This window comes from Oryctolagus cuniculus, chromosome 19 (assembly GCF_964237555.1).
Source record: "Oryctolagus cuniculus chromosome 19, mOryCun1.1, whole genome shotgun sequence".
NCBI classification, from domain to species: domain Eukaryota; kingdom Metazoa; phylum Chordata; class Mammalia; order Lagomorpha; family Leporidae; genus Oryctolagus; species Oryctolagus cuniculus.
The window spans coordinates 36251554-36279422 of NC_091450.1; the positions used below are offsets into that span (position 1 = coordinate 36251554).

Below are 27869 nucleotides of genomic sequence, written 5' to 3' on the forward strand. Positions count from 1 at the left end.
CTGGAAAACTTCAGTCTCCCGAGGGAGTCTGAGGCGTGTCCTGGGCACTTGGGAGAACGCGTTTGCAGAAGCTGGGTCTAAATCTCCATCAGGGCCGGCACTGTGGCACAGCGGGTAGAGCCGCTGCATCCCGCATGGGCGCCGGTTCGAGTCCCGGCTGCTCCTCTTCTGATCCCGTTCCTTGTTGATGGCCCAAGTGCTTGGGCCCCTGCACCCACGTGGGAGACCTGGATGCAGCTCTCGGCTCCTGGCTTCAGCCTGGCCCACCGCTGGCCTTTGTGGCCATTTGGGGAGTGAACCAGCACATGGAAGACTGCTCCCTCTAACAGATCCCCCTGCACAGTGGCTCGGGCAGAGGCACTGCCGTCTGTGGTGGGCTTCCATCGCGGGCATGGCCTTGTGTCCTGGCGTCCCTTAGCCACCGTGCACACAGGGGAGGGAGAGCGACGCCTGTGCAGGCTGGACAGCCACCTGCGTCCCAGGCGGGCGGAGGGCTGAGCTGGCCTGTGGGGACCACGGGGCTGCCCTCTAGCGGGGGCCTGGCCAGCTGGGACAGCGCGGCCCTCAGTACACTCGTGTGCGGGGTGGACAGGGCGGTCCTCGGGACATTCGTGTGCGGGGTGCGCAGGCGGTCCTCCGGACACTGGTGTGCGGGGTGGACAGGGCGGCCCTCTGAACGGACGTGACCCCGCGTGCGGGGTGGACAGGGCGGCCCTCTGGACGGGCGTGACCCCCGTGTGCGGGAGGGGGCAGGGCGGCTCGCTGGACCGGCGTGAGCCCCGTGTGCAAGGTGGACACCTGCTCTCTGCCTCCGCGGTCAACGGCTAAGCAGCCGGCGCGGGCCGGACCCGACGCGCCCAGGACGCGTGGGTTGCGCCCGGACCGCTGCGACCGTTGCGCCGCGCGCTCGCCGGAAGTGCCGGAAGTCGTGCCGTCATCCGCGCCGCGCCGTCGCAAAAGCGCCGGTTCCCGTGGCGACGAGCAACGCGGAAAGATGGCGGCGACGGAGGTGGCGTCGTCGGGCCCGGACGAGGCGGCCGCGGCGGCCGAGCTGAGCCGCGCGCTGGGCCGCCTGCTGCCGGGTCTGGAAGCCGAGAGCAAGCTGGGGCGGCGGCGCGCCCTGGAGGCCCTGCGCTGTGCGCTGGAGGAAGAGGACGCGGCGCTGCCCGCCGCCGACCCCGCCGCCTTCCAGGGCCCCTGGGCGCGCCTGCTGCTGCCGCGCCTGCTGCGCCGCCTCGCCGACCCCGCCGAGGGCTGCCGCGCGCTGGCCGCGCACCTGCTGGCGCTGGGCCTGCGGCGCGCCGCGCGCCCCCGCGACGCCCTGCCGCACCTGCTGCCCGCGCTGGCCGCGCGCCTGGCCGGCCCGGACCCCGCGCGGCCGCCGCCGGAGCCGTGCGAGGAGCTGCGCCTGGCGCTCGTGCGGCTGCTCGGCCTGGCCGTGGAGCTGGGCGGCGCCGCGGCCGCGCCGCACCTGGACGACGCGGTGCGCGTGCTGCGCTGCACCCTGCGCGACCCCTTCGCCGCCGTGCGCCGCGAGAGCTGCGCGTGCGCCGCCGCCCTGGCGCGGGCCACGCCGGGTGAGCGGGGCGGGGCAGGCGGGGTGGGCGTGGCCTGGCGGGGTGGGCGTGGCCGGGCGCCTGTCCCCCAGGGGACCCCGGCCCGGGACTCCCGCGCGCCCTTCCCCGGGGTCCCTGCGCGGGGAGGCCCCGCTCACCGCGGCCCCGCTGCCCCGCAGACCACTTCCACCTGCAGGCCGAGGCCCTGACCGCGCCGCTGATGCACACCATTACCCACCAGCACTGGAAGGTCCGCGTGGCCGCCACCGAGGCCACGGGCACTGTGGTCCTGCTGGGCGCCAGCAAGGCCCTGGACGACGTGCTGCCGCACCTGGCCCAGCGGCTGTTCGACGACGTCCCGCAGGTAACGGCCGGGGTGCCCCGGGGGCGGGGGCCGGGCTGGGTCGGGTCGGGGCAGCGGTGGACGGAGACACCGCGTGACCCTGGGAGCCGGGCGGAGGTGCCGGTGGCAGCCGTGAGAGGGGGCAGTGGCCACCTCGTCCGTCCACCTCTGCGTGAGCAGCCAGGCCCCCGCTGCCCACCCCACCCATGTCACTGCTGAGCTCGCGGGCGGCGTGCGTCAGTCCCTCGTCTTGTGAGATTTGTCACCTTGAGTCACAGCCACGCTGTCCCGGGGACTGGGGTGACTCCCAGGCGGCCACTCGTGGTCCCCCACACCCCCTCCCACCGCTCCCCCTGTCCCTGAGCACTGGGCGTTCATGGGAGCGGAGCTGCACGGAACACGCTTCGCCGTCTCCCAGGCCCTCCGTGTAGTGTGTGTGGGTGTGCGTGTGTGTGGGTGTGGTTGTGGGTGTGGATTACCATCTCCCAGGTTGTCTGTGTAGTGTGTGTGTGTGTGGATCACCGTCTCCCAGGCCCTCCGTGTAGTGTGTGTGGGTTGGTCGCTGTCTCCCAGGTCTTCCATGTAGTGTGTGTGTGTGTATCACCGTCTCCCAGGTCCTCTATGTAGTGTGTGTGTGTGTGGATCACTGTCTCCCAGGTCCTCCGTGTAGTGTGTGTGTGTGTGTGTGTGGATCACTGTCTCCCAGGCCCTCCGTGTAGTGTGTGTCTGTTGGTCGCTGTCTCCCAGGTTCTCCGTGTAGTGTGTGTGTGTGGTGGTCGCCATCTCCCAGCCCCTCCGTGTGGCGTGTGTGTTGGTCGCTGTCTCCTAGCCTTCCGTGTAACGTGTGTGTGTGTTGGTTGCCGTCCGTGTAGCGTGTAGCATGTCACTGTGTCCGCCCTGTGCACGTGTCTTGCTGGCACATGTGTTGCTCCTGCGCTGGCTGTGGAGAGCACGGGTGTACACGTGCCTGCTGGGCCCTGCTGTCTTGGGTGTTCTGTGTGCCTGGGAGTAGATGGCCGAGTCCTGCTGGGGACGGGGGTCGGTGTGTGAGGGGCGGCCCTGCCCACCCAGTTCAGGGTCTGACTGCTGTCCCAGGCCGCCCACTTGGCGCAACCTTTGCCTCCCCTCGTTCCTGGGAATTTGCGTGCGTGACGCTGCGTGTGGTGCAGGGCACAGCTTTGCTGTAGCGATGTGTGGATGACAGTGCCCTGAGTCACCGGCCACCAGGGCTGTGGCTGCCTGTAGGGCAGCGGATGAGGGGGAGGGTCTGTGCACAGGTGCAGGGTGGGGGATGGGGAGGGTGTGTGCAGCTGCAGGGTGGGATTGGGGGAGGGTGTGTGTGCAGGTGCATCATGGGGGATAAGGAAGGTGTGTGTGCAGGTGCATCATGGGGGATGGGGGTGTGTGTGTGCAGGTGCATTCTGGGGGATGGGGAGGGTGTGTGTGCAAGTGCATTGTGGGGGATGGGGAGGGTGTGCAGGTGCAGGGTGGGGATGGGGAGGGTGTGTGTGCAGGTGCATTCTGGGGGATGGGGAGGGTGTGTGCAGGTGCAGGGAGGGGGATGGGGAGGGTGTGCGGTGCAGGGAGGGGGATGGGGAGGGTGTGCAGGTGCAGGGAGGGGGATGGGGAGGGTGTGCGGTGCAGGGAGGGGGATGGGGAGGGTGTGCAGGTGCAGGGAGGGGGATGGGGAGGGTGTGCAGGGGCAGGGAGGGGGATGGGGAGGGTGTGCAGGGGCAGGGAGGGGGATGGAGAGGGTGTGCAGGTGGCAGGGTGAAGGGGGTTTTGGGGCCAGGACAGGGTCTTGACTCAGTTCGTCTGTGATGCTTTGTGCTGGGTGCATCGGGTGTGGGCTCCAGGTGCAGCCCGCACCTGCCTGGAACTCTGCTGTGTCCATGTCTCCTGGGCTCCACTCAGGCCATGTCTGCCCCACTGGACTGCGTGCCTCACCGACTGTGCCCCCTCGGGAGCCCTGCCCTGTCCCTCTGTGCCTCCAGCGCAGCTGGCGACCAGTCTGACTGTGGGCCGAGCCATCCCTGGCCACAGTCCCTGGCCACAAAGGGCAGCTCAGGAAGGCGCAGAGACAGCTGGTGGATGGTCACTGCTGTGTGTACTGGGTACAGGTGTGTGAGGTCACTGCTGTGTGTACTGGGTGCAGGTGTGTGAGGTCACTGCTGTGTGTGAGCTGGGTGCAGGTGTGTGAGGTCACTGCTGTGTGTGTACTGGGTACAGGTGTGTGAGGTCACTGTGTGTGTGTACTGGGTGCAGGTGTGTGAGGTCACTGCTGTGTGTGTACTGGGTACAGGTGTGTGAGGTCACTGCTGTGTGTGAGCTGAGTGCAGGTGTGTGAGGTCACTGCTGTGTGTAGCTGTGGTGCAGGTGTGTGAGGTCACTGCTGTGTGTACTGGGTACAGGTGTGTGAGGTCACTGTGTGTGTACTGGGTGCAGGTGTGTGAGGTCACTGCTGTGTGTACTGGGTACAGGTGTGTGAGGTCAGTGCTATGTGTGTACTGGGTGCAGGTGTGTGAGGTCACTGTGTGTGTACTGGGTGCAGGTGTGTGAGGTCACTGTGTGTGTGTGTACTGGGTGCTGGTGTGTGAGGTCACTGCTGTGTGTGTACTGGGTGCAGGTGTGTGAGGTCACTGTGTGTGTGTACTGGGTGTAGGTGTGTGAGGTCACAGCTGTGTGTGTACTGAGTGCAGGTGTGTGAGGTCACTGCTGTGTGTGTACTGGGTGCAGGTGTGTGAGGTCACTGTGTGTGTACTGGGTGCAGGTGTGTGAGGTCAAATGTGTGTGTACTGGGTGCAGGTGTGTGAGGTCACTGTGTGTGTACTGGGTGCAGGTGTGTGAGGTCACTGCTGTGTGTGTACTGGGTGCAGGTGTGTGAGGTCACTGTGTGTGTGTACTGGGTGCAGGTGTGTGAGGTCACTGCTGTGTGTACTGGGTGCAGGTGTGTGAGGTCACTGTGTGTAATGGGTGCAGGTGTGTGAGGTCACTCTGTGTGTGTGTACTGGGTGCAGGTGTGTGAGGTCAGTGCTGTGTGTGTACTGGGTGCAGGTGTGTGAGGTCACTGTGTGTGTACTGGGTGCAGGTGTGTGAGGTCACTGTGTGTGTACTGGGTGCAGGTGTGTGAGGTCACTGCTGTGTGTGTACTGGGTGCAGGTGTGTGAGGTCACTGCTGTGTATACTGGGTGCAGGTGTGTGAGGTCACTGTGTGTGTACTGGGTGCAGGTGTGTGAGGTCAACTGTGTGTGTGTACTGGGTACAGGTGTGTGAGGTCACTGCTGTGTGTGTACTGGGTGCAGGTGTGTGAGGTCACTGTGTGTGTGTACTGGGTGTAGGTGTGTGAGGTCACTGCTGTGTGTGTACTGGGTGCAGGTGTGTGAGGTCACTGTGTGTGTACTGGGTGCAGGTGTGTGAGGTCACTGTGTATGTGTACTGGGTGCAGGTGTGTGAGGTCACTGCTGTGTGTGTACTGGGTGCAGGTGTGTGAGGTCATTGTGTGTGTTCTGGGTGCAGGTGTGTGAGGTCGCTGTGTGTGTACTGGGTGCAGGTGTGAGGTCACTGTGTGTGTGTACTGGGTACAGGTTTGTGAGGTCACTGTGTGTGTACTGGGTGCAGGTGTGTGAGGTCACTGTATGTGTACTGGGTGCAGGTGTGTGAGGTCACTGCTGTGTGTTCTGGGTGCAGGTGTGTGAGGTCACTGCTGTGTGTACTGGGTGCAGGTGTGTGAGGTCACTGTGTGTGTACTGGGTGTAGGTGTGTGAGGTCACTGCTGTGTGTGTACTGGGTGTAGGTGTGTCAGGTCACTGTGTGTGTGTACTGGGTGCAGGTGTGTGAGGTCACTGTGTGTGTAGCTGTGGGTGCAGGTGTGTGAGGTCACTGTGTGTGTACTGGGTACAGGTTGTGAGGTCACTGTGTGTGTACTGGGTGCAGGTGTGTGAGGTCGCTGTGTGTGTGTACTGGGTGCAGGTGTGTGAGGTCACTGTGTGTGTACTGGGTACAGGTTGTGAGGTCACTGTGTGTGTACTGGGTGCAGGTGTGTGAGGTCACTGTGTGTGTGTACTGGGTACAGGTGTGTGAGGTCACTGCTGTGTGTAGCTGTGGGTGCAGGTGTGTGAGGTCACTGCTGTGTGTGTGAGCTGGGGTGCAGGTGTGACGCCAGCCGGGGGAGCCCACTGAGCAGCCCTGCGGGGGCGGGGACGGGAGCGGCGCCCGCTCTGGCCGGGGGAGCCCACGTTGCCACTGGCATTGCTGAGGCAGCAGCCACGGTCCCCGCCGTGGCCTAGGTGAACCCGCTGGCCAGCCGAGGGGAGGGCTGGCCTCGGGCTGGTGCCGTCCCCCTGAGCTCCATGGCTTCTGTGCCTGTAGGTGCGACAGGCGGTGACGTCGGTGGTGGGCAGCTGGCTGCTGGACCTGCGAGACCGCTACTCGTATTTCCACAAGCTCATCCCCTTGTTACTGTCCAGCATCGATGACGAAATGCCGGACATCCGGTGAGTGTGCGTGCTGGGCCTGAGTCCAGGACGGGAGCCGGGCAGTCACCTGCAGTCACCTGCCCTGTGTCTGTGGGGAGGTGACTCAGCACACAGCTGCCCTGAGTCCCTGCAGGGGGAGGGTGACTCAGCACACAGCTGCCCTGTGTCTCTGGGGAGGTGACTCAGCACACAGCTGCCCTGTGTCCCTGCAGGGGGAGGGTGACTCAGCACACAGCTGCAGCTGCCCTGTGTCCCTGCAGGGGGAGGGTGAGTCAGCACACAGCTGCCCTGAGTCCCTGCAGGGGGAGGGTGACTCAGCACACAGCTGCCCTGTGTCCCTGCAGGGTGGGGGTGACTCAGCACACAGCTGCCCTGTGTCCCTGCAGGGGGAGGGTGAGTCAGCACACAGCTGCCCTGTGTCCCTGCAGGGGGAGGGTGACTCAGCACACAGCTGCCCTGTGTCCCTGCAGGGGGAGGGTGAGTCAGCACACAGCTGCCCTGTGTCCCTGCAGGGGGAGGGTGACTCAGCACACAGCTGCCCTGAGTCCCTGCAGGGGGAGGGTGACTCAGCACACAGCTGCCCTGTGTCCCTGCAGGGTGGGGGTGACTCAGCACACAGCTGCCCTGTGTCCCTGCAGGGGGAGGGTGAGTCAGCACACAACTGCCCTGAGTCCCTGCAGGGGGAGGGTGACTCAGCACACAACTGCCCTCTGTCCCTGCAGGGTGGGGGTGACTCAGCACACAGCTGCCCTGTGTCCCTGCAGGGGGAGGGTGACTCAGCACACAGCTGCCCTGAGTCCCTGCAGGGGGAGGGTGACTCAGCACACAGCTGCCTTGTGTCCCTGCAGGGGGAGGGTGAGTCAGCACACAGCTGCCCTGTGTCCCTGCAGGGGGGGTGACTCAGCACACAGCTGCCCTGAGTCCCTGCAGGGGAGGGTGAGTCAGCACACAGCTGCCCTGTGTCTGTGGGGAGGTGACTCAGCACACAGCTGCCCTGTGTCCCTGCGGGGGGGGGGGGGAGGGTGACTCAGCACTCAGCTGCCCTGTGTCCCTGCAGGGGGGGAGGGTGACTCAGCACACAGCTGCCCTGTGTCCCTGCGGGGGGGGGGGGGAGGGTGACTCAGCACACAGCTGCCCTGTGTCCCTGCAGGGGGGGAGGGTGACTCAGCACACAGCTGCAGCTGCCCTGTGTCCCTGCAGGGGGAGGGTGACTCAGCACTCAGCTGCCCTGTGTCCCTGCAGGGGGGGTGACTCAGCACACAGCTGCCCTGAGTCTGTGGGGGAGGGTGACTCTCATGTAGCTGCCCTGTGTCCCTGCAGGGGGAGGGTGACTCAGCACACAGCTGCCCTGTGTCTGTGGGGAGGTGACTCAGCACACAGCTGCCCTGTGTCCCTGCGGGGGGAGGGTGACTCAGCACACAGCTGCCCTGTGTCCCTGCAGGGTGGGGGTGACTCAGCACACAGCTGCCCTGTGTCCCTGTGGGGGGAGGGTGAGTCAGCACACAGCTGCCCTGTGTCCCTGCAGGGGGGGTGACTCAGCACACAGCTGCCCTGTGTCCCTGCAGGGGGGGAGGGTGACTCAGCACACAGCTGCCCTGTGTCCCTGCAGGGTGGGGGTGACTCAGCACACAGCTGCCCTGAGTCTGTGGGGAGGGTGACTCTCATGTAGCTGCCCCGTGTCCCTTCCGTGGCAGAGCCGTCTCAGTTGACGGCGGTCAGCTTGTCTGGTTTCCGGTGTTGTCCAGGACTGCACTTGCACCGCTGTGATCCTCCTCGGTGGTGGTCCCCCCTGTGTGGGGTCCCACAGCACCACCCCCACCTTGCTCAGCTGACAGGATCTGGCCCTGACAGGCGGGGTAGGGATGAGCCAGTTGTCCCTGGGATTGGATGTGTGTCCCTGGAGGAGCCCAGGCGCACCGTGGACCCTGTGTATCCATGAGGAATCCAGGCGCACCGTGGTCCCCGTGGAAGAGCCCAGGTGCACCATGGTCCCTGTGTATCCATGGAGGGATCCAGGCGCACCGTGGACCCCGTGGAGGAGCCCAGGATCTCCGTGGTCCCCATGTGTCCGTGGAGGAGCCCAGGATCTCCGTGGTCCCCATGTGTCCGTGGAAGAGCCCAGGATCTCCGTGGTCCCCGTGTGTCCGTGGAAGAGCCCAGGATCTCCGTGGTCCCCGTGTGTCCGTGGAAGAGTCTGAGTGAGGCGCTCTCCTCTCGTTCCGCAGGCGGTCGGCCGCGGGCCTCTGGGAGCAGGTTGGGCTGCAGTGGCAGCGGGAGAACGAGGCGGACCTGAAAGATAAGCTGGACTTCGCCTCGCCGCCCCCACCCCACTTCCCCCTGCAAGGTGAGTGGCGCTTCGCTGGGGAACCACAAGGGATTCTGGGTGCCCCAGGAGGTGCCGGGCTGGGCGCTGCTCCCTGCACAGGGCGTGGCCCCCGGGAGGCCAGCAGGGCCTGTTCCCTCCTGACAGTTGTGCTGTGGAGATCGCGTGGGCTCCTGTGGGCCCCTGGAAGTGTCCGCGTGCACAGCTGGGCGGTGTCCGTCCCCCCCCCCCCCCAGGTCTCAAGGCTGCGGGGCCTGTGGCATCCTGGCACTGGGGGAAGACTCCAGGTGACCAGGAAGGGGCCACTTTACCAGAAACAGCTCCAGGCGTGGGTCACGAGCCCCCGTGCCCCTCCTGTCCTCACCGGGCCACCAGTGCCTGGCCCCATAGCCCTGACGCTGCTCCGGAAACCCTGTCACTCCCGGGAGGAGGCTCTCCCTCGTGGGCTGTGAAATGCACCTGTGCACGTGTGTGCGTGTGCGTGTGTGTGTCTGTTTCTACTTATTCCAAAGGCAGGGCGACAAGACAGGGTCTGTGGCCTCCGGGTCACTCGCCAGGTGGCCACGACTACCCCGGCTGGGCCGGGAACTTGGTCCACATCTGAACCTCCCAGGGCGCGGTTAGCAGGGAGCTGGGCTCGGAGGTGGAGCCTGGGCTGGGACGAGGGGCTGCAGTGTGGGGTGGGGGTGGAGCCAGCTGGGACGAGGGGCTCAAGTGTGGGGTGGGGGTGGGGCCAGGGCTGGGATGAGGGGCTGCAGTGTGGGGTGGGGGTGGAGCCTGGGCTGGGACGAGGGGCTCAGGTGTGGGGTGGGGGTGGAGCCTGGGCTGGGACGAGGGGCTGCAGTGTGAGGTGGGGGTGGAGCCTGGGCTGGGACGAGGGGCTCAGGTGTGGGGTGGGGGTGGAGCCTGGGTTGGGACGAGGGGCTCAGGTGTGGGGTGGGGGTGGAGCCTGGGCTGGGACGAGGGGCTCAGGTGTGGGGTGGGGGTGGAGCCTGGGCTGGGATGAGGGGCTCAGGTGCGGGGTGGGGTGGAGCCTGGGCTGGAATGAGGGGCTGCAGTGTGGGGTGGGGGTGGAGCCTGGGCTGGGATGAGGGGTTCAGGTGTGGGGTGGGGGTGGAGCCTGACCTGGGAGGAGGGGCTGCAGTGTGGGATGGGGGTGGAGCCAGCTGGGACGAGGGGCTCAGGTGTGGGGAGCCGTCCTAGCTGCTGCGCCACTCCCTGTCCCTTCTGGGCTGTTCTCTTAAATCCAGTACTGCACACCGACAAGAACAAACGTGGGCAGGGGTGTAGCCCAGGCCGGCGAGTAACCCCCACCCCCACCCCTCCACCCCGGCCTGGTCAGTGCTGGCATGGCCTGAACTCAGACCCCTCTGGGGTCAGTGCTGTGAGCCGTGGAGGCTGGCGCCAGCTCCCTGGGGTCCCGTCTGCTCTGCTGCCCGACCCGGCCGCCGTCTGCCCCGCGGCCTCGCTCCCCGCGCTGTGAAGCTGGCCCCGGGGCCACGCCCTCTTGGGTGCGGGCAGGGTTTGCTCTGGCTCACAGTCAGTTTGAAAACGCAGTGAAGCCGGCGCCGTGGCTCAATAGGCTAATCCTCCACCTTGCGGCGCCGGCACACCGGGTTCTAGTCCCGGTTGGGGCGCCGGATTCTGTCCCGGTTGCCCCTCTTCCAGGCCAGCTCTCTGCTATGGCCAGGGAGTGCAGTGGAGGATGGCCCAGGTGCTTGGGCCCTGCACCCCATGGGAGACCAGGAAAAAGCACCTGGCTCCTGGCTCCTGCCATCGGATCAGCGCGGTGCGCCGGCTGCAGCGGCGGCCATTGGAGGGTGAACCAGCGGCAAAGGAAGACCTTTCTCTCTCTGTCTCTCTCTCTCACTGTCCACTCTGCCTGTCAAAAAAAAAAAAAAAAAAAAAAAAACGCAGTGTGCGTTGCAGATGCAGAGCCCAGGCAGAAAGGCCGTGTGGGTGTTAGGCCTGCCCCTGCGCCGAGGGTGGGGTGGGTGCCTCCTCCCCAGCTGCTGGGCTCACTTGGCCGTGGTCGGACCTGGAAGCCAGACGGTGGCTCGTGTTCGTGACAGACGGGAGGTGTTTGAAAGCCGCAGGTGCGCCTGGCCCCGACTGTGTGTTGGGTGTGGGTTCTCCAGTGCCCGTGGTGCTACCTGGTGCTCCCCGGAGCTCTGGTCACGCCTGGGATGCGCTGAGCACGTGTGGGGGCTGGAGCGGTTTGCTTGTCAGGATGGCCGTGAGCGGGAGGAGCACGGGCGGTGGCGGTGAACACGCGTGTGCTCGGGCGCCGGCTGGGGCCTCTGCCCTCCTCTCCCCCGAGCGACGGTGCTTTCTGCCTGGTGAGTCCTGGGGGGAGCAGCCCCTGTGCAGGGTTCCCCTGGAGAGGAGCAGGCCGGAGCCGCAGCTCAGGCGACGTGGGCGTGGGCCGTCTACACAGCTGGGTGCTGGTAGTGTGGCCGCCTGACTCCCTCGAGTGCAGCTCAGAGCAGGGCCAGGATCAGCGCTGCTGTGTGCGCTCCGTGACCCTGGTGACCTCGCCCAGGGACAGGCCGTGGCGGCTTGGCTGAGGGGCAGGAACCTGCAGCCCCGCAGTGTGGCATGGGGGCCGTGGGGAGGGCGCCCAGTGTCCCTCGGCCCCTCCTGACCGCTGGCCTGGTCTTATCACGAGATCTGGGCATGAGCGGATTCGCTTCCCAGCTGAGCTGACTGTGTGTTCACGTGGAACGCCCTGGGAACAGAGCTGGGGTCGCTCCCGTACCGGCTCGTTCTGGAAGTCGCTGCTTTGGGGGCTTTTAGACGCCTGCTGCTTGACTTCACTTCATCAGCCAAGCAGTGGAATTCATCTAACAAAGAGGCAGAGAGCCCCGCGTCCGCGACAGTGCTGAGGCCCAGCCGGCCCGTGCGGTGTGGCCTGGCCTGCAGGGACCCCCCAGTGCCCTCCCAGCTGGGGACACCACCATCAGCGCGGACTCAGATGAAGCAGTCGTGTGTGTGGAAGGGGCCACTTAGGCGTGCGTGGGGAAGCTTTCAGTGCAAGAAAGCTGGAGACGGCCGTCCAGGCGTTCGGGGGGGCCGTGCAGCCACGCCGCTGCTCATGCACGGCCGCAGGGCTGGACATGTGGTCCAGGACCAGCAGCTCTGGGGGGAAGCAGCCGCTGTGGCGGCCAGCTTGTGGGCTTCGCAGCTTCACAGGCCCCGTCGTGTCTGCCACCACGGGGAGGTGGCACCAGGATGGAAAAGCAGCCCAGGCAGTGGTCAGCGAGCAGGTGGCCGCCTGGCACGCCTGGCCCAGGGTTCCCGGGGTTCTGTCTGCTGTGCCGAGATGGAACACGGCCTCAGGCCACCGCGGAGCCGGGAGCCAAACCTGGGGACCTCCTGCGTCCCAGCCACAGGTCCCCGCGGCAGCCGTGTTCTCAGCGAGGCAGGGGACCTGCAGGCTGGCCTGCTCCCTCTGCAGGGTCACGGTGAGCTCCTCTGAGCAGACAGACAAGCTGAGCCTTTGGGAGCTGACTCTGTAGCGCACGACCAGGAGGGACAGGAGTGGGCGCCGGAGGCGGGTCTGAAGGCTCCATGGTTCTCGGTGTTAGAGTTAAGTTAAACCCTGCCTGGCGTGGCTCCGTTTCCACCTGCCGAGGGGCGTGAGTTTTTAAAGTCAAAGCCTCTGCACCAGGAGCGGGCGGCGTGGCGCGGCAAGTCGAGCCGCACTTGGGACGCCTCCATCCATGAGCGCCTGGTTCGAGTCCCAGCTTTTCTGATCTGGCTGCCACTGGCACTGGCCCAGGCCCAGCTGTTGCGAGATTTTTGGAGAGAGAACCAGCAGATGGTGGCACACCCTCTCACTGTATTCTCTCTCTGCTCTTCAAATAAAATAAATAAACAAACGAACCTTTGTTTAGGAAGGAGGAGAAAATCATTGTTTACCAAAAAAGTCTTTTAATCGAAATTCTCAGTCGGCTTTGTACAAATTGACAAACTGACCCTAAGGATGACGTGGAGTCATGGGCGGCCCGGAGCGGCGACGGGCAGAGACCAGCGCCTGGGATCTAGATGGCCCCCGGGTGCGGACAAGAAGTGGACGACACGTGTGGGCGGTGGGTTTCTGCTGGACAGCCTGGGCCGGGCGGCTCTGCTGGGCACGCGCTGTGACGGGAGTGACGGGGAGCTGGAGGCCGAGGGCTCCTGCGTGGCCAGGGTGCAGGCAGCCAAGCGGTTTGCAGAGACTTCGGCGAGGAAGGTGACCCTGACGCAGCCCACGGAGGAGGTTACGTTAAAGCCACAGGGACGGGGCCAGCGCGTCTGGGACTGCCTGCGGGGACAGTGACGCCTGAAACTGCCCCCCCCCCGCCACGTGGCCCTGCCGTTCCAACCATCAGGGAACGTGATGGCACGGGTCCACTCACGGGAGCGCCCACCCACACGCACGCACAGCCGCGTTTGCAGCACTGCAGGCTGGAAGCAGCTCCGTGCTCATCAGCAGGTGCAGGGGTCAGCAGTTGTGCAGGTCCACGTCACAGACAGCCACGCCCCAGGACAGCCCTCGGCATCTCAGCCGGTCATGCATGTGACAGCCCTAGGCGACAGGAGGGGACACGCACTTGGCACGGCTGGGCACGGCCACGTCAGGACAGCCCTCGGCAGTGGAGGGGTGGTGCAGTTACCCTGCACAGCTGGTTACGTCTCCTCACTGATGGCCACGTGACAGGACAGCCTTTGGGGACGGGAGGGGACGTACACTTAGCACAGCACGGCCGGTCATGCGTGTGTCCCACGCAAGTCTGACGTGGCGTTCTAGAACATGCCGGCTCATCTGTCACAGATCTGTGGCTACACGGGCCCGGGGAGCAGTTTTCACAGGCACCCGCGGTGAGCTGGGCGCTGGCTGCGTGGCTTTGTTTCTGTCTTGAGAGTTTGGGGGCTCCTGTGGCCCTGTAGGGGTGCCTCACGTGGGTGACGGCACTGTCCACGGAACCACAGAAATTCTGAGTCTCATCGGGTTTCTCCCGTCCCCCAGAGAGCCGCCCGGTGCTGGGCTGTCGGGAGCTCGTCCGCAGGAACCTGTCCAAGGTGCTGCCCGCCATCTGCCACGACATCAGCGACTGGGTGGCGGGGACCAGGGTGAAGTCCGCGCGGCTGCTGGCCATGCTGCTGCTGCACGCCGAGGACCACGCCACACAGCACCTGGAGGCCGTGCTCCGGACCCTGTGCCACGCCTGCGCCGACGAGGAGCCGGCCGTGGTCAGCAGTGTGAGTACGCAGCGTCGCGGGTCCTGGGACGTGGCCGTCTCCCTCAGCCCGAAACCCCGGCCGCCGGCTGTTGTCCCCACGATGGTGTTGCGTGGCCGTGTGGGGGTGGCCTCTCCGCTTGTGGAGAAGCCCCGGGGTCAGCCCACGCTGCTGTGTCCACGGCTGCACCTCCGGTCACCAAGGCCGTGTCCTGTGTCTCACGCGGGCCTGTGGGGGGCCCCGCCTCATGCCTGGCGTCCGCCGTGTCTCCGCAGTGCACGCGGTCTGCAGAGCTCGTCGGCGCCTTCGTCAGCCCAGAGGTGACGCTGAAGCTGCTGCTGCCCCTGCTGAAGCGGTCGCCCAGCCCCGCGGGCCTGCTGGTCCTCGCTGCCGTCATTCGGGGCTGCCCCCGGGAAGCCCTCCAGCCACACCTGAAGGTCCTGGCCACGGAGCTGGCCCAGCCGCACCTCTGCCAGGGCTCTGAGAGCGTAAGGGGTGCCGGGGCGCGGGGGGACGGGTCCCAGGGTTCCCGGCTGCTCCATGCCGAGCGTGCGCCAACCCCGGGCAGGGCCCAGGGTGGCCAGCCGCCTGTCGGGACCTCCAGCTGTGGCCGTCTGGATCCATGGCTCTCCCCTTGCTCGGCTGTACCGGCCACGCTGCTGGCGCCCTGTGGTCCGTGCCTGGCTTGCTGAAGGTTCAGAGCGGGTCACAGCCCGGCCGGGAGAGTCCTGGACCTGCTGCCGCCAGCGGCCAGGGACAGGACAGGGCTCTGGGGACATATGCGCTCCCCCAGTGGCAAGGGCACGAATCTCGCTGCATGTGCCACACCCACGGCATGGCTGTGCACGGCCTCGTGTGGCATCCGGCAGATGCGCCTCAAATCTCTGGCCAGGGGCTCTGCACACAGGCCGGTGCACCTGTGTGGTGTGGTGAGCCCCCTGCGGCTGAGCTCAGGCGGCCAAGGCACTGGACCTCGCCCTAGGGACACTGTCCTGGACTTTGCAAGGCCCTGGCAGCGTCCGTCTGCACTGCCGGTGCTCCCCAGGGCTGCCTGTGCCGCGGCATCGACTTTGCCAATAACTGCTGGAGCCCCAAAGGAGGGCTGGGGTCGGGGCTGGCGGCTGCAGCAGGTGGGTTCAGCTGTGGACAGTCATCTGTGCCCTGCTCTGTCCCCTGGTGGGGTGCTGGGTCCCAGCCGTGCCGTGGGCATCCCTGGGAGCCTGTTGGGCACAGGGAAGCGGGGGTTGGAGGGGTGGGAACGAGCTGCCCACCGCTGCCGCGTCAGCCCCAGCCCAGGCCCACTGTGGGTCCCTCCCTACACGCACTGGCGAACCAGAAGCACCAGTTCCCCGCAGGCTGTGGCTGGGAGGGTCGTGTGCAGAGTTGTGTCCCACAGGCCTGGCGGCAGAGCACGCGTGGGCTGTGTCTTCCTGTTGGTCACGGAGACTCGAGTCCCAGGCCGGGCCCTGCGAGCCCAGGTTCTGTGTTTGGTCCCCCACTTGTGGTTTCACAGAGGAGGCGTTCACACAGTGATGTCAGGACAGAGATGGAGCCCCGTCACATGTGTGCAGCCCCCTCGTGTGTGTAGCCCCATCTTCCTGTGTGCAGCCCCCTCATGCGTGCACCCCATCACACGCGTGCAGCCCCCTCACACGCGTGGCCCCATCTTCCTGTGTGCAGCCCCCTCATGCGTGCAGCCCCCCTCACATGCGTGGCCCCATCTTCCCATGTGCAGCCCCCTCATGCGTGCACCCCGTCACACACGTGCAGCCCCCCTCACACACGTGGCCCCATCTTCCTGTGTGCAGCCCCCTCATGCGTGCACCCCGTCACACACGTGCAGCCCCCTCACACGCGTGGCCCCATCTTCCCATGTGCAGGTGAATGCAGCAGCCCAGCACCTGTCCAGTCCCCTCCCAAGCAGGAGGCCGTGCCGTGTGGTGCCCGTCTGCACCATGCTGGCCACCGGGGCGTGGTTCCTGCTCCTGCAGTGACCCATGGGTCACCGTGAGGAGAGCTTGGGGCAGGACGCGCTTTCTGGACAATGAGGTTTTTATGTGTTTGCTCTCTGGGAGAACCGGGGCCGTAGCAGCATCCGGAACTGCGCAACAGCAGGAAGAGCAGCAGCACGAGCGGCCCGGCCCCTTCCAGCCCGCCTGACCCACGCCGCGACTCCCTCCCTCCCTCCCGTAGAGTTACAGAGAGGGAGTAGAGAGAGGTCTTCCATCAGCTGGTTCACTCCCCAGATGGCCTCAATGGCTGCAACTGGGCCAGGCCAAAGCCAGGAGCTTCCTCCAGGTCTCCCATGGGGTGCAGGGCCCAAGGACGTGGGCATCTTCCACTGCCTTCCCAGGCCACAGCACAGAGCCGAATCAGAAGTGGAGCAGCTGGGACTCGAACCAGCGCCCATATGGGATGCCGGCAGCGCAGACTGGCTTTACCTGCTGCGCCACAGCGTGGGCCCCATGTTTTCTTTTTAATTCTGAGAGCTCTAGGGTGTCTAAGCAAATCCAGAACAGGCTGTTGTTTCTTGCTCTCTGTTAATATTACTTACTGGAAAGGCAGAGGGACGTGGAGCGTATGCTTCTGTCTGTGGGCTCACTCCCCAAACGGCGGCAACAGCCGGGGCGCGGCCAGGCCTCAGCCAGGACTCTGCTGGGTCATCCCACGGGGGCAGGGGTCTGAGCGCCTGTCTTCCCTGCTGGAGGCTGCATCGGGAGCAGAGCGGCTGGGGCTGGAGCCAGGCCTCGGACGGGTGTGGGCGTCCCGGCTGATGGCGTAACTGCACTGCGCAACTGTCCTCAGCTGTCACTCGTGTGGGCTCTGGCAGGCAGCACCTGTACAGGCCACACGCCAGGGCCATTGCACACAGCACGCGTGCCTTCACTCTCTCTGGGTTCTGTGTCCCCCATGTGCTCCTGTCGGGCTCAGCGCCCTGCGCTGGAGGCACCTCAAGTGGTCTCCCTCTCGTGAGCCGCGCGTGCTGTCCAGGGCCCCGACCGCGAGCCCTGCCCGTGGGCCGCGCGTGCTGTCCAGGGCCCCGACCGCGAGCCCTGCCCGTGGGCCGCGCGTGCTGTCCAGGGCCCCGACCGCGAGCCCTGCCCGTGGGCCGCGCGTGCTGTCCAGGGCCCCGACCGCGAGCCCTGCCCGTGGGCCGTGCGTGCTGTCCAGGGCCCTGACCGTGTGCTGTTCTCCCCAGGACGGCTTCCTGCAGAATCTGCTGCTGTGCGTGCAGGCCCTGGTGTCCGTGTGCCAGGAGGACTGCAGGGAGTGCGGCCTGCAGCTCGTGCAGGTGCTGGTGACCGTCATGGCCGTGCCGGGGACCTCGGGCCTCCAGGACAAGGTGAGCGTCCTGAAGAGGAGGTCGGGGCACCGCGGGCAGAGCCGGGCTCCGGGGCAGTGGAGTCGCACGGGAGCAGGCGGGACGGAAGGCTGCATCCGGAGGGCTTGTAGGGCCGCACGTGTGGCTCGAGTTGGGCAGGGCCCCGTGGTCATCCTGGGTTACTGTGGTGCAGACAGCTGTGGTCTCTGCCCTGAGGGCTGGGCCAGCTGCTCCCAGGGCCCCCAGGCCTCCCAGCGCGGTGTGGGCCAGTTGTCGGAGGCCTGGGTTACAGGCCAGCCGGCTTTGTCCCTGAGCTGTCACCCTTGGTTCCCCTGTGGGGTGACGTCCGTGAGTCCAGCCAAGTGGAGGTGCTAGGTGGGGAAGAGGCCGCCCAGCATCCAGCGTGTTCAGTCCCCCTGGTCCTGGTCCTGGTCCCAGACCGAGCCCCTGCTCTCGGTGGGTCCTCTGGGTCTGGCATCGTGAGCAGGTGCACGTCTGCTGTGCACGCAGCCTTGAGACATGCGTGGGGTCGGGGGGCCTCGGGGGCTCGCCCTGCTGAAGTGGCGTGGGTGGCTGTGGGGGTCCTGGGGAGCCTTAGTGCCAGAGCTGCCGTCCCCTGGGGGGCTGTGGGGGGCCTGAGTGTCAGAGCTGCCGTCCCCTGGGGGGCTGTGGGGGGCCTGAGTGTCGGAGCTGCCGTCCCCTGGGGGGCTGTGGGGGGCCTGAGTGTCGGAGCTGCCGTCCCTTGGGGGGCTGTGGGGGGCCTGAGTGCCGGAGCTGCCATCCCCTGGGGGGCTGTGGGGGGCCTGAGTGTTGGAGCTGCCATCCCCTGGGGGGCTGTGGGGGGCCTGAGTGTTGGAGCTGCCATCCCCTGGGGGGCTGTGGGGGGCCTGAGTGTTGGAGCTGCCATCCCCTGGGGGGCTGTGGGGGGCCTGAGTGTCGGAGCTGCCGTCCCCTGGGGGGCTGTGGGGGGCCTGAGTGTCAGAGCTGCCGTCCCCTGGGGGGCTGTGGGGGGCCTGAGTGTCAGAGCTGCCATCCCCTGGGGGGCTGTGGGGGGCCTGAGTGCCAGAGCTGCCGTCCCCTGGATTTGCTCGCAGGCTGAGGAGACCCTGGCCTCTCTGGCGGCTGTGGAGAAGGTGACGGGCAGCCGGGACCTCTATCGGAAGCACCTGGGCCCACTCCTGGAGGGGCTGACCGCCTCCCACGGCAGCTGGACCGTGCACGTGGCCGAGCTCATGCAGTTCTGCGTTGTCGTCACCCAGGCAGGTGAGCCCCTCCCCCGGCAGAGGGCCTCGGCGAGGGCCACTGTGCCACAGCCTGGCCGCTGCCCGCGGAGAGCGGGACCTGGGCGCAGCGCCTGGAGACTGCCGGGCAGACGCTGGAGGCCCTGGCTGGGGCCGCCCGTGAGTCAGCCGGGCCCGGGGCTTCTCCACGGCTCCTCTGTGTGGACTGCTCCCCGCGGGCAGGGCGCCGGGACGGCGCTTTGAGGGAGGCCGGCGTTGCCGCAGACGGGGACGGCACCCCTCGGAGCTGGTCTCGTGCCGGGGCCCGGGGCTGAGCCCTGTGCGGCGCCAGCTGACTCACGGCCTGGCCAGCGTGCTCTGTAGGGAGACGCCGTCTGCAGTTCACCCCGGCGCCTGCAGCCAGGAGCTGCAAGCAGGTTTCCCACGCACACGAGTGTCACCACAGCCTCCCGGGTGTGCACCAGGAGCCAGAGCCAGGACTCGGGGGTGCTGTGCGTGTGCCCACTCAGCGTGTGGGTGCTGTGCGTGTGCCTACTCAATCAGCATGTGGGTGCTGTGGGGAGGACACGCAGTCAGCGTGGGTGCTGTGGGGGAGGACACAGTGAGCATGTGGGTGCTGTGGGGAGGACACGCAGTGAGCATGTGGGTGCTGTGGGGAGGACACGCAGTGAGCATGTGGGTGCTGTGGGGAGGACACGCAGTCAGCGTGGGTGCTGTGGGGAGGACACGCAGTCAGCGTGGGTGCTGTGGGGAGGACACGCAGTCAGCGTGGGTGCTGTGAGGGAGGACACGCAGTGAGCATGTGGGTGCTGTGGGGAGGACACGCAGTGAGCATGTGGGTGCTGTGGGGAGGACACGCAGTGAGCATGTGGGTGCTGTGGGGAGGACACGCAGTCAGCGTGGGTGCTGTGGGGAGGACACGCAGTCAGCGTGGGTGCTGTGGGGAGGACACGCAGTCAGCGTGGGTGCTGTGAGGGAGGACACGCAGTGAGCATGTGGGTGCTGTGGGGAGGACACGCAGTGAGCATGTGGGTGCTGTGGGGAGGACACGCAGTGAGCATGTGGGTGCTGTGGGGGAGGACACGCAGTGAGCATGTGGGTGCTGTGGGGAGGACACGCAGTCAGCGTGGGTGCTGTGGGGAGGACACGCATAGCCAGGACGGGGAGCACACGGAAATGCTGCACAGGGCAGGACAAACACCCGGGGCGGGGGCAGCCGCGGCTCACGGGGCTGAGTCCCCACCGCCCACGCGGACACCTGGTGATGGGGACTCGCGGGCTGTGGCAGCCCTGCGCGTGTGGGAAGCCCCCGCGGAGCCTGTTGGGGTTGGGGTGGGCGGGTTCGCAGGGAACCTGGCTGGCACCGCAGCAGGACAGCGGAGGTTTTCAGGCCCAGCGCCTGCCTCGCTCTGCCCCGCGCCTGCCTGCGGTCAGCGATGTCCTTCCGTGCGTGGGGTCCGTGGTGCTGAGCCACGAGCGACAGATGCTCTTGATTAACCCGGGCATTAAACAGGAGCGCTAGGTCTGTCTCCGTGTGTGAGACAGCTGGCATGGGGTGGGCGTGTGCACAGGGACACCTGCTCCGCGTCCCAGCTCCCTGCTGGTGTGCACCCCGAGAGGCAGTGGGGGCGGCACGTGGGAGACCTGGGTGGAGCTCCCGGCATCTGTGGAGTGAACCAGCAAATAAATAAATGGGACTCCATCCCCCCCACCCCCCATGAGACAGCAGCGCTCGGAGCTGCTGGGCGTCCCCTGGCGTCACAGAGCCCACAGGGTATGAGTGACGCGTCCTGGGGCAGGGGCGGGGGCGGGGCGATGGCTGCGGGCTCAGGAGCTGGCCGCCCTGGGAGGCAGGAAGCTCTCCGATGGCTGGTGCGGGAGGTCGGGGCGACGACGCTCTGTCTCCCGGGGTGCCCGCCTGGACGGTCCAGAGCAGAGGCCGCTGGGGGTGAGGGGGGCTCCCGCCGGCCGTCCACCTGCGCCCACACCGGCTGCTGTTCCGCAGGCCCGGCCGTCGGAGAGGTACTGCCCCAGGTGTTCCCCACGCTCAGGGCCTGCCTCCAGCCCGCCCAGGACCCACAGATGCGCCTGAAGCTCCTGTCCCTGCTGACCCAGCTGCTGCTCCGGCCGAAGGACACCGTCAACTCCCAGGGGTAGGTCGGACCCCGGTGTGCAGAGCCTGGGCTGGAGTCCAGGTGGGGGAAACCCGCAGTGAGTCCAGGTGGGGGAAACCCGCAGTGTGGGGAAGGGTCCCCTAGACACGGCCTCAGAGTAAGGGTGAGGGTGGTCCCAGGACACGGGGGTGAGGGCGAGGGGTGGTCTCAGGACGCGGGGGGGAGGGGGAGGGGTGGTCTCTGTGGACTGTGTCCCCACAGTGCCCCAGGAATGGACCCTGGCACAGTCAGTGTGAGGTGGCGTCAGGTGATGGAGTTGTCGCTGTCCAGTGAAATGAGGACACCTGGGAGTCGGGGCTGGGGTAGTCGGAGCTTGTGGACTTGGGGCTGGGGTCTCCAGCCTGGGAGTTGGACTGGAACCCCCTGGCCTGGGAGTGGGGGCTGGGGGAGTCGGGGCTGGGGCCCCTGGCCTGGGAGTCAGGGCTGGGGCCCCTGGCCTGGGACGTGCTGTCAGGATTCCAGTCTGCCTGGCATTGGACCCTGGCACTGCCGACCCGTGATGGGGTTTGGGGCGCTTGGTTCTCGTGAGCTCCGGGCTTCTCTCCCGTGAGGCCACCCAGGCCAGGCTCTGTTGCGATGCCCGTGACGGGTCCGAGCGTGGACAGCAGGGGCCGTGGCCGTCCCGAGGCCCCTCCGCGGCTGGCGGAGCTGGGAGCAAACTGCTGTGTGCAGAGTGGCTTGCCGGGCGGGCGGGTGTGTGTGCAGCAGTCCCGGCTCGGCCCCTCCCCCCGGCCTGCTCCGCCTCACGCCCTCTGCTTGGCAGGCAGTTCCACGGCTACCTGGAGACGGTGGTAAAGGACATCCTGGCGCCCAACCTGCAGTGGCACGCGGGAAAGACCGCCGCCGCCGTCCGCACGGCCGCCGTGGCCTGCCTGTGGGCGCTGACCAGCAGCGACCTGCTGTCGGCACAGCAGGTACGGCGGGGAGGGGGCAGAGGCCGCAGGGCGGCGGCGCAGGCTGCAGCGGCAGGAGGCTGTGTTCCGCTGTGGCCGTCTGAGCTGAAGCGGGACAGTTCCCCTGCCCCCGCTCGGCGTGTGCGCGCCACCTGCTGGTGGACAGAGAGGTTGCTCCTGACTGAAGTGGTGGCCGCGTGCCCGGGCCGCGTGTGTAGGACCCGTGCCTCACACGGAGTTGTGGATGCTGGGTCTCTAACAACCGCTGTCCAGGTTGGACAGAAACCGTTCGCCTGTGTAAGTCGTGTTGTCCACAGCTTTGTCTACATTTGTGTACCTGAAAGGCAGAGTGACCGCAGCACGGGTCCTCCATCCTCGGGTTCACTCCCCAGATGGCTGCAGTGGTCACAGCTGGGCCAGTCCGGGAGCCAGGACCCTCTTCCGGGTCTCCCACACGGTTGCAGGGGCCCAGGCACTTGGGCCGTCTTCCACTGCTTCCCAGGCCACCAGCAGGGAGCTGGATCGGGAGTGGAGCAGCCGGGACTTGAACCAGTGCCCATGTGGGATGTGGGCGCCACAGGCCACGGCTGTGCCCACTGCACCGCAGTGCCAGCCCCTCGGTTACGTTTGTGTCAGGCCGGGTGCTGGGGCCCCGTCAGAGGGCCGGGATTGGACCCTGGCGCTGCGTCTGTCTCCAGCTTCCAGCTGGTGCAGCCTGGGAGATGGCGGCGATGCCTCAAGTGCTGTGCCCCCGCCACCCATGTGGAAGACCCAGACCGGGCTCTAGGCCCTGACCTTTGCAGGCGTTTGGGGAGTGAGGCAGCGGGCGGGGGCGGCCCTGTTTCATGTGATAAGTAACTGGACAATAAGCAAGGCACGAGGGTCACGGTGGGTGGGCGGCGGAGGCCAGGTCAGCCCTGTGTGCTGTGGCAGGTGGTGGCCGTGAGGGAGGCGCTGCTGCCCCAGCTTCTCACCACCCTGGAGGACGACTCCCAGAGGACACGGCTGACGTCCTGTCGCATCCTTGACACGTTTTTAAAGAGCTGCGGAGCCACGAGCGACCCGGACGCGTTCCTCAAGATCTACCCAGGTAGGGCGAGCTCGGTCTCAGGGCGCTGGTGTGCGGGCTTTGTCAGGTTCCTGTGTGGCTACAGGAAGGCGAGGGTCGGGTGCTGAATCAGACGTCTCTGCACGGCATGACCCAGGGCGGCAAGTGCACCGGGCGGGCGCCCCAGGGCTGCCAGGCCCCGCCTGGAGCAGGAGCGGTGGCCAGGCCCCGGCGTGAGAACAGGACCCTGGGTGGGCTCTGCGGGCTCCGGCTGTGCTGGCGGCAGGGAGTGCCAGCATGGCCCTGGTGTTGCCACCAGACAGCTGACAGGGGCCGGGCACAGGGGGGCCATTCAGAAGCCACCGGGGAGCCATGCACTGCTCGGCACAGGGGGAGGCGGCCCACCGCGGGGGGTGCACTTGCAAAGCACCCAGAGCCCACGGGAGCCTCCTCACAGCCCGGTGAACCCGCAGAAGCCGGAAGGGAAGCAGAGGACGGGGTGGCAACTCTGGGGGCCCAGCAGTGGCTCTGCCGACTGCGGGAACGAGGACCCGGGTGGACGGGGGTGGACACAGGGCCTAGTCCCTCTGTGCCTCTGTGTGCCCGAGACACTTCGTAAGTTCAAGGTTTCCTGGAAAAGAGTGCTTAGTTGGGTTTTTAAAAAGATTCGTTTACTCGTTTATTTGAAAGGCAGAATAGCATTCCTGAGACTGCACCTGGGAAGCAGCGGAGGCTGCCTGAGTCCTTGGGCCCCCGCCCCCCACGGGGGAGACCGGGGTGGAGCTCCGGGCTCCTGGCTCCAGCCTGGCCCGGCCCTGCCGCTGCAGCCCTCTGGGGAGAGAGCCAGCGGGTGCAGAGCCCGTGTCTGCCCGGCCTTGCAGATAAGTCAGTGAACCTGACAGGGACGGGAGAGGAAGGAGGGAACTGCCAGCAGGGGGCGCTGTGCTGGCCCGGTGCTGTGCAGAGCCCCTGCTGCCCGGGTCTGGAGCTGCTGGGCAGTTGTGGGAGCGGCCGCGTGGGCTTCGTCCTGGGTGAGCCCTGAGGTCACTGTTGCCCCCTGCCCCTCCTGCCAGAGCTCCTGAAACGCCTGGATGACGTCTCCAACGAGGTGCGGGTGGCGGCGGCCTCCACCCTGGCCACGTGGCTGAAGTGCGTGGGGAGCGCCGAGGGCCGGGCTCAGTACCAGGGCGACGTCCAGCACCTGTACAGGGAGCTCCTCGTGCACCTGGACGACCCCGAGAGCGCCATCCAGGACGCGGTTTTAGGTGAGGCCTCCCGGAACTGCCCGGTGGGGCCCGTGTGCTGTGGGCCGGCGCCTGGGCCTGCGGTCAGGGTGTGCTTCTGGACCGCACCCCGTGGGGTCACACAGGCCTCTGCCAGCCATTCTCACGTCGTCTCTGTGCGCACGTGGGCGTCCGGGACGGGTGGCTCAGGCTGAAGAGCCCGGCCTCGCTGCTGGCCTCGTGGTTCAGGAGGGAAGCATGTTCTTGTCTCAGAAAGAGAGGAGGCGCCAGCCACCGTCCCCCGGGTGTTAGAGAGAGAGAGAGAGAGAGAGAGAGAGAGAGAGAGAGCGGAGGCGCCAGCCACCGTCCCCCGGGTGCTTGAGAGAGAGAGAGAGAGGGAGGGAGGAGGCGCCAGCCACCGTCCACCGGGTGCTAGAGAGAGAGAGAGAGAGAGGAGGCGCCAGCCACCGTCCCCCGGGTGTTAGAGAGAGAGAGAGGAGGCGCCAGCCACCGTCCCCCGGGTGTTAGAGAGAGAGAGAGAGAGAGGAGGCGCCAGCCACCGTCCACCGGGTGCTAGAGAGAGAGAGAGAGAGAGAGAGGAGGCGCCAGCCACCGTCCCCCGGGTGTTGAGAGAGAGAGAGAGAGAGGAGGCGCCAGCCACCGTCCCCCGGGTGCTTGAGAGAGAGAGAGAGAGAGAGGAGGCGCCAGCCACCGTCCCCCGGGTGCTTGAGAGAGAGAGAGAGGAGGCGCCAGCCACCGTCCCCCGGGTGTTAGAGAGAGAGAGAGAGGGAGAGGAGGCGCCAGCCACCGTCCCCCGGGTGCTTGAGAGAGAGAGAGAGAGGAGGCGCCAGCCACTGTCCCCCGGGTGCTTGAGAGAGAGAGGGAGAGGAGGCGCCAGCCACCGTCCCCCGGGTGCTTGAGAGAGAGAGAGAGAGAGAGAGGAGGCGCCAGCCACCGTCCCCCGGGTGCTCCCCCGATGCCTGCAGTGGCCAGAGTCAGTGGCCAGGTCTCCCACACGTGGCACCACTGTGTAGAGAAGGGTGGGGCCGTGGCTGTTCCAGCTGACCCCACCAGGGGTCGTCCCCTGCCCGCGGGGCAGCTGGCCATGCCCTTGTCACATCCCTGGGAGACCTCAGCTCTTAGTGGGGTGGCGGCCACACCGGTCGGGGTTAGAGGAGGGCCCATGCCTACCGTGGCGGGCATATGATCCGTGGGATCTGGTTTCTCGTGTGAGTCGGGTCTTGTCCTTGGCCGCGGCACTGTGGGCTCTCCCCGAGAACATGGCCCTGAATCCTGGCCTCGGCTTGTTTGCGAGTGGGTGGGCGAGCCCACAGCAGGGGGTCTGGCCGCCAGGTGAGTGCTCTCTGGGTGCTGGGGAGACAGGCGACTCGGGCCGCAGCCGTCGTGCTGGTGCTGGGTTGGGCCCCAGGACCCACCCTCCACTCCCCGTGGCCCCCAGATTCCCTTGGTACACCCAGCCCCGCCCCATCTCTGTCCACTCTCCGTCCTCTGCTGGTCCTCTGCCCACCTTGGAGTGGTCACTTCATGTCCCAGCCACAGCCTGGGGCTGACCCACATCCTGTGGGCAGCTTCACCCCTCTGCTGTCCCGCACAGCCTCCCTCGGGGCCTCGCTCTGCCCCACCATCCCCCCAGCCGCCTAGCCTCTCCCAGGAACTGGGAGCACCCCCACTTCTGCTACAGCACAGACCCTGGCCCTCCCCTCCTGCGAGCCCTCCCCCCACCCCCTGCCCTACCGAGGCACCTGCAGGCTCGGCTGCTCCTCGTGCCCGCGCGCTCACAGTACCCCTGCTCCCTCCCTCGGCGCCCTCCCCACCTGCCTCGGGCCAGCCCCATCCTCGGCTCCCCGCATGCGTCCAGCTGCCTGGTGGACACTGATGCCTGACGGTGTCGCAGCCTCTCAGGGTCGCAGGGGTCTGCCAAGGGGCTCCCTGCAGCGCCCGCTGCCTCCCCCTCCCACTTTCTCTCGTGCATGGCACTGTGGACCCCAGACGCTTTCCCGCTTACCCCTGCCAGCACAGGGCGTGGGTGGGCCTTGTGTTGTCGACGCAGGCAGGCTGCCGTGGGCACGGGCTAGAGGCGGCAGCGCCAGCAGCTGCTACTTGGCCTTGACGTGAGCCGCGTCCTGGGTCCAGTGCCACATGGACACCCTGTGTCCCAGGGCCAGTGCCACGTGGGGCCCTGTGTCCGGGTCCCACGGTGCCATGCAGAGACCCTGCATCCCAGGCCCAGTGCCACGTGGAGACCCTGCGTCCCGGGCCCAGTGCCACCCAGAGACCCTGCATCCCGGGCCCAGTGCCACCCAGAGACCCTGTGTCCCAGGCCCAGTGCCATGTGGAGACCCTGTGTCCCAGGCCCAGTGCCACCCGGAGACCCTGCGTCCTGGGCCCAGTGCCACGTGGACACCCTGTGTCCCAGGGCCAGTGCCACGTGGGGCCCTGTGTCCGGGTCCCACGGTGCCATGCAGAGACCCTGCATCCCGGGCCCAGTGCCACGTGGAGACCCTGCGTCCCAGGCCCAGTGCCACCCGGAGACCCTGCATCCCGGGCCCAGTGCCACCCAGAGACCCTGTGTCCCAGGCCCAGTGCCATGTGGAGACCCTGTGTCCCAGGCCCAGTGCCACCCAGAGACCCTGCGTCCCGGGCCCAGTGCCACGTGGAGACTCTACGTCCAAGGCCCAGTGCCACGCGGAGACCCTGCGTCCCAGGCCCAGTGCCACCCGGAGACCCTGCATCCCAGGCCCAGTGCCACGTGGAGACCCTGCGTCCCAGGCCCAGTGCCACGTGGAGACCCTGCATCCCAGGCCCAGTGCCACGTGGAGACCCTGCGTCCCAGGCCCAATGCCACGTGGAGACCCTGCGTCCCAGGCCCAGTGCCACGTGGAGACCCTGTGTCCCAGGCCCAGTGCCACGTGGAGACCCTGCGTCCCAGGCCCAGTGCCACGTGGAGACCCTGTGTCCCAGGCCCAGTGCCACGTGGAGACCCTGTGTCCCAGGCCCAGTGCCACGCGAAGCCCTGGAGGGCCTCCAGTGATGCCAAGTGGATCTGAGTTCTGTGTTGAGATTGCTGAGCACAACTCCCAACGTGGGGTGCTGAGCTGTGTGTACCTGGTGTGTGCATGGCGTGTTCACGGTGTGTTCCTGGTGTGTGTGGCATGTTTGTGGCATGTATGCAGTGTTCATGGCGCGTGCACGGCATGTGCCTGGTGTGTGGCATGTTCGTGGGGTGTGTGCAGTGTGTTCATGGCGTGTGCAGGCATGTGCCTGGCGTGTTCACAGTGTGTGTGTGGCGTGTTCCTGGCGTGCTCATGGCGTGCTGTCTTGCAGGTACCCTCAAGGAGGGCAGCGGCCTGTTCCCCAGCCTCCTGGTGAGGGAGACGGAGGCCGTAGTCCACAAGCACCGCTCAGCCGCCTACTGCGAGCAGCTGCTGCGGCACGTGCAGGCCACGCCGGCCGCGCAGTGACCCCGCTGGGCCGGGAGCAGAGCCAGGCCCCTCCTCGCCCGCCCCGACCCTTCGGCCCGCAGACGGCCCCTCCCTCCGGCGGTAGGGCCGAGGAAGGTGGAGACAGCTGGAACCTGCTGGCCCCGGCGCTTCCTGAAATAGCCCCAGCAGCGCGTGTGCTCACGTCGCGTCCACGTCCACGAGAGGCCGCAGTCATCTGAAACAGCAGCGTCCAGTGCGGCTGCCGGCCCTGCTGGCCCCGCTCCCGCCTCCGAACCCACGTCCCACATTGAAGGCAGAGAAACCCAAGTGGTTACCAGCGCGTCTCCCCCCGCCCTGGTTCCAGCTCTCAGGGACGTGGGCGGGGAACGCAACGCAGCCACACGGCGTCCCGCAGCGCAGGCCAGGGCGCCCGCTCCCCGCCGCCCAGCCCCGGCCACACCAAGTGCCTAAAGGAGCGTTGGCCACGGGCGCGCTCTCGGGCCGACGCTCGCGTTAACACACGGGTGCTGTGTACATTTTCTAACAGATGTTAACATTTATGCTTTGATGGTTGGAGAGTTAACTAAAAATATTTATTATAATTA

The 27869-nt window shown here is 66.8% G+C and overlaps 1 protein-coding gene across 1 annotated transcript; it reads left to right on the forward strand.

Annotated features, from left to right (window-relative positions):
* Window positions 1-956: 956 nt before the first annotated feature.
* Window positions 957-27869, forward strand: DNAAF5 (dynein axonemal assembly factor 5). Its single transcript, XM_051835231.2, has 13 exons — window positions 957-1577; window positions 1736-1920; window positions 6268-6392; window positions 8600-8718; window positions 13709-13941; window positions 14196-14408; window positions 17120-17263; window positions 18337-18505; window positions 20489-20636; window positions 21421-21571; window positions 22484-22640; window positions 23672-23863; window positions 27167-27869. The coding sequence occupies exons 1-13, from the start codon at window positions 995-997 to the stop codon at window positions 27301-27303; spliced, it is 2556 nt and encodes an 851-aa protein (XP_051691191.1). The 5' UTR covers window positions 957-994; the 3' UTR covers window positions 27304-27869.

Excerpts from the sequence above, each read along its gene's own strand:
- DNAAF5 (XM_051835231.2), top strand. The coding sequence starts at position 995 with ATGGCGGCGACGGAGGTGGCGTCGTCGGGCCCGGACGAGGCGGCCGCG. Across the intron at positions 13,942-14,195 it reads AGCCGGCCGTGGTCAGCAGT|TGCACGCGGTCTGCAGAGCT; the intron begins GTGAGTACGCAG and ends GTGTCTCCGCAG. Across the intron at positions 18,506-20,488 it reads CGTTGTCGTCACCCAGGCAG|GCCCGGCCGTCGGAGAGGTA; the intron begins GTGAGCCCCTCC and ends GCTGTTCCGCAG.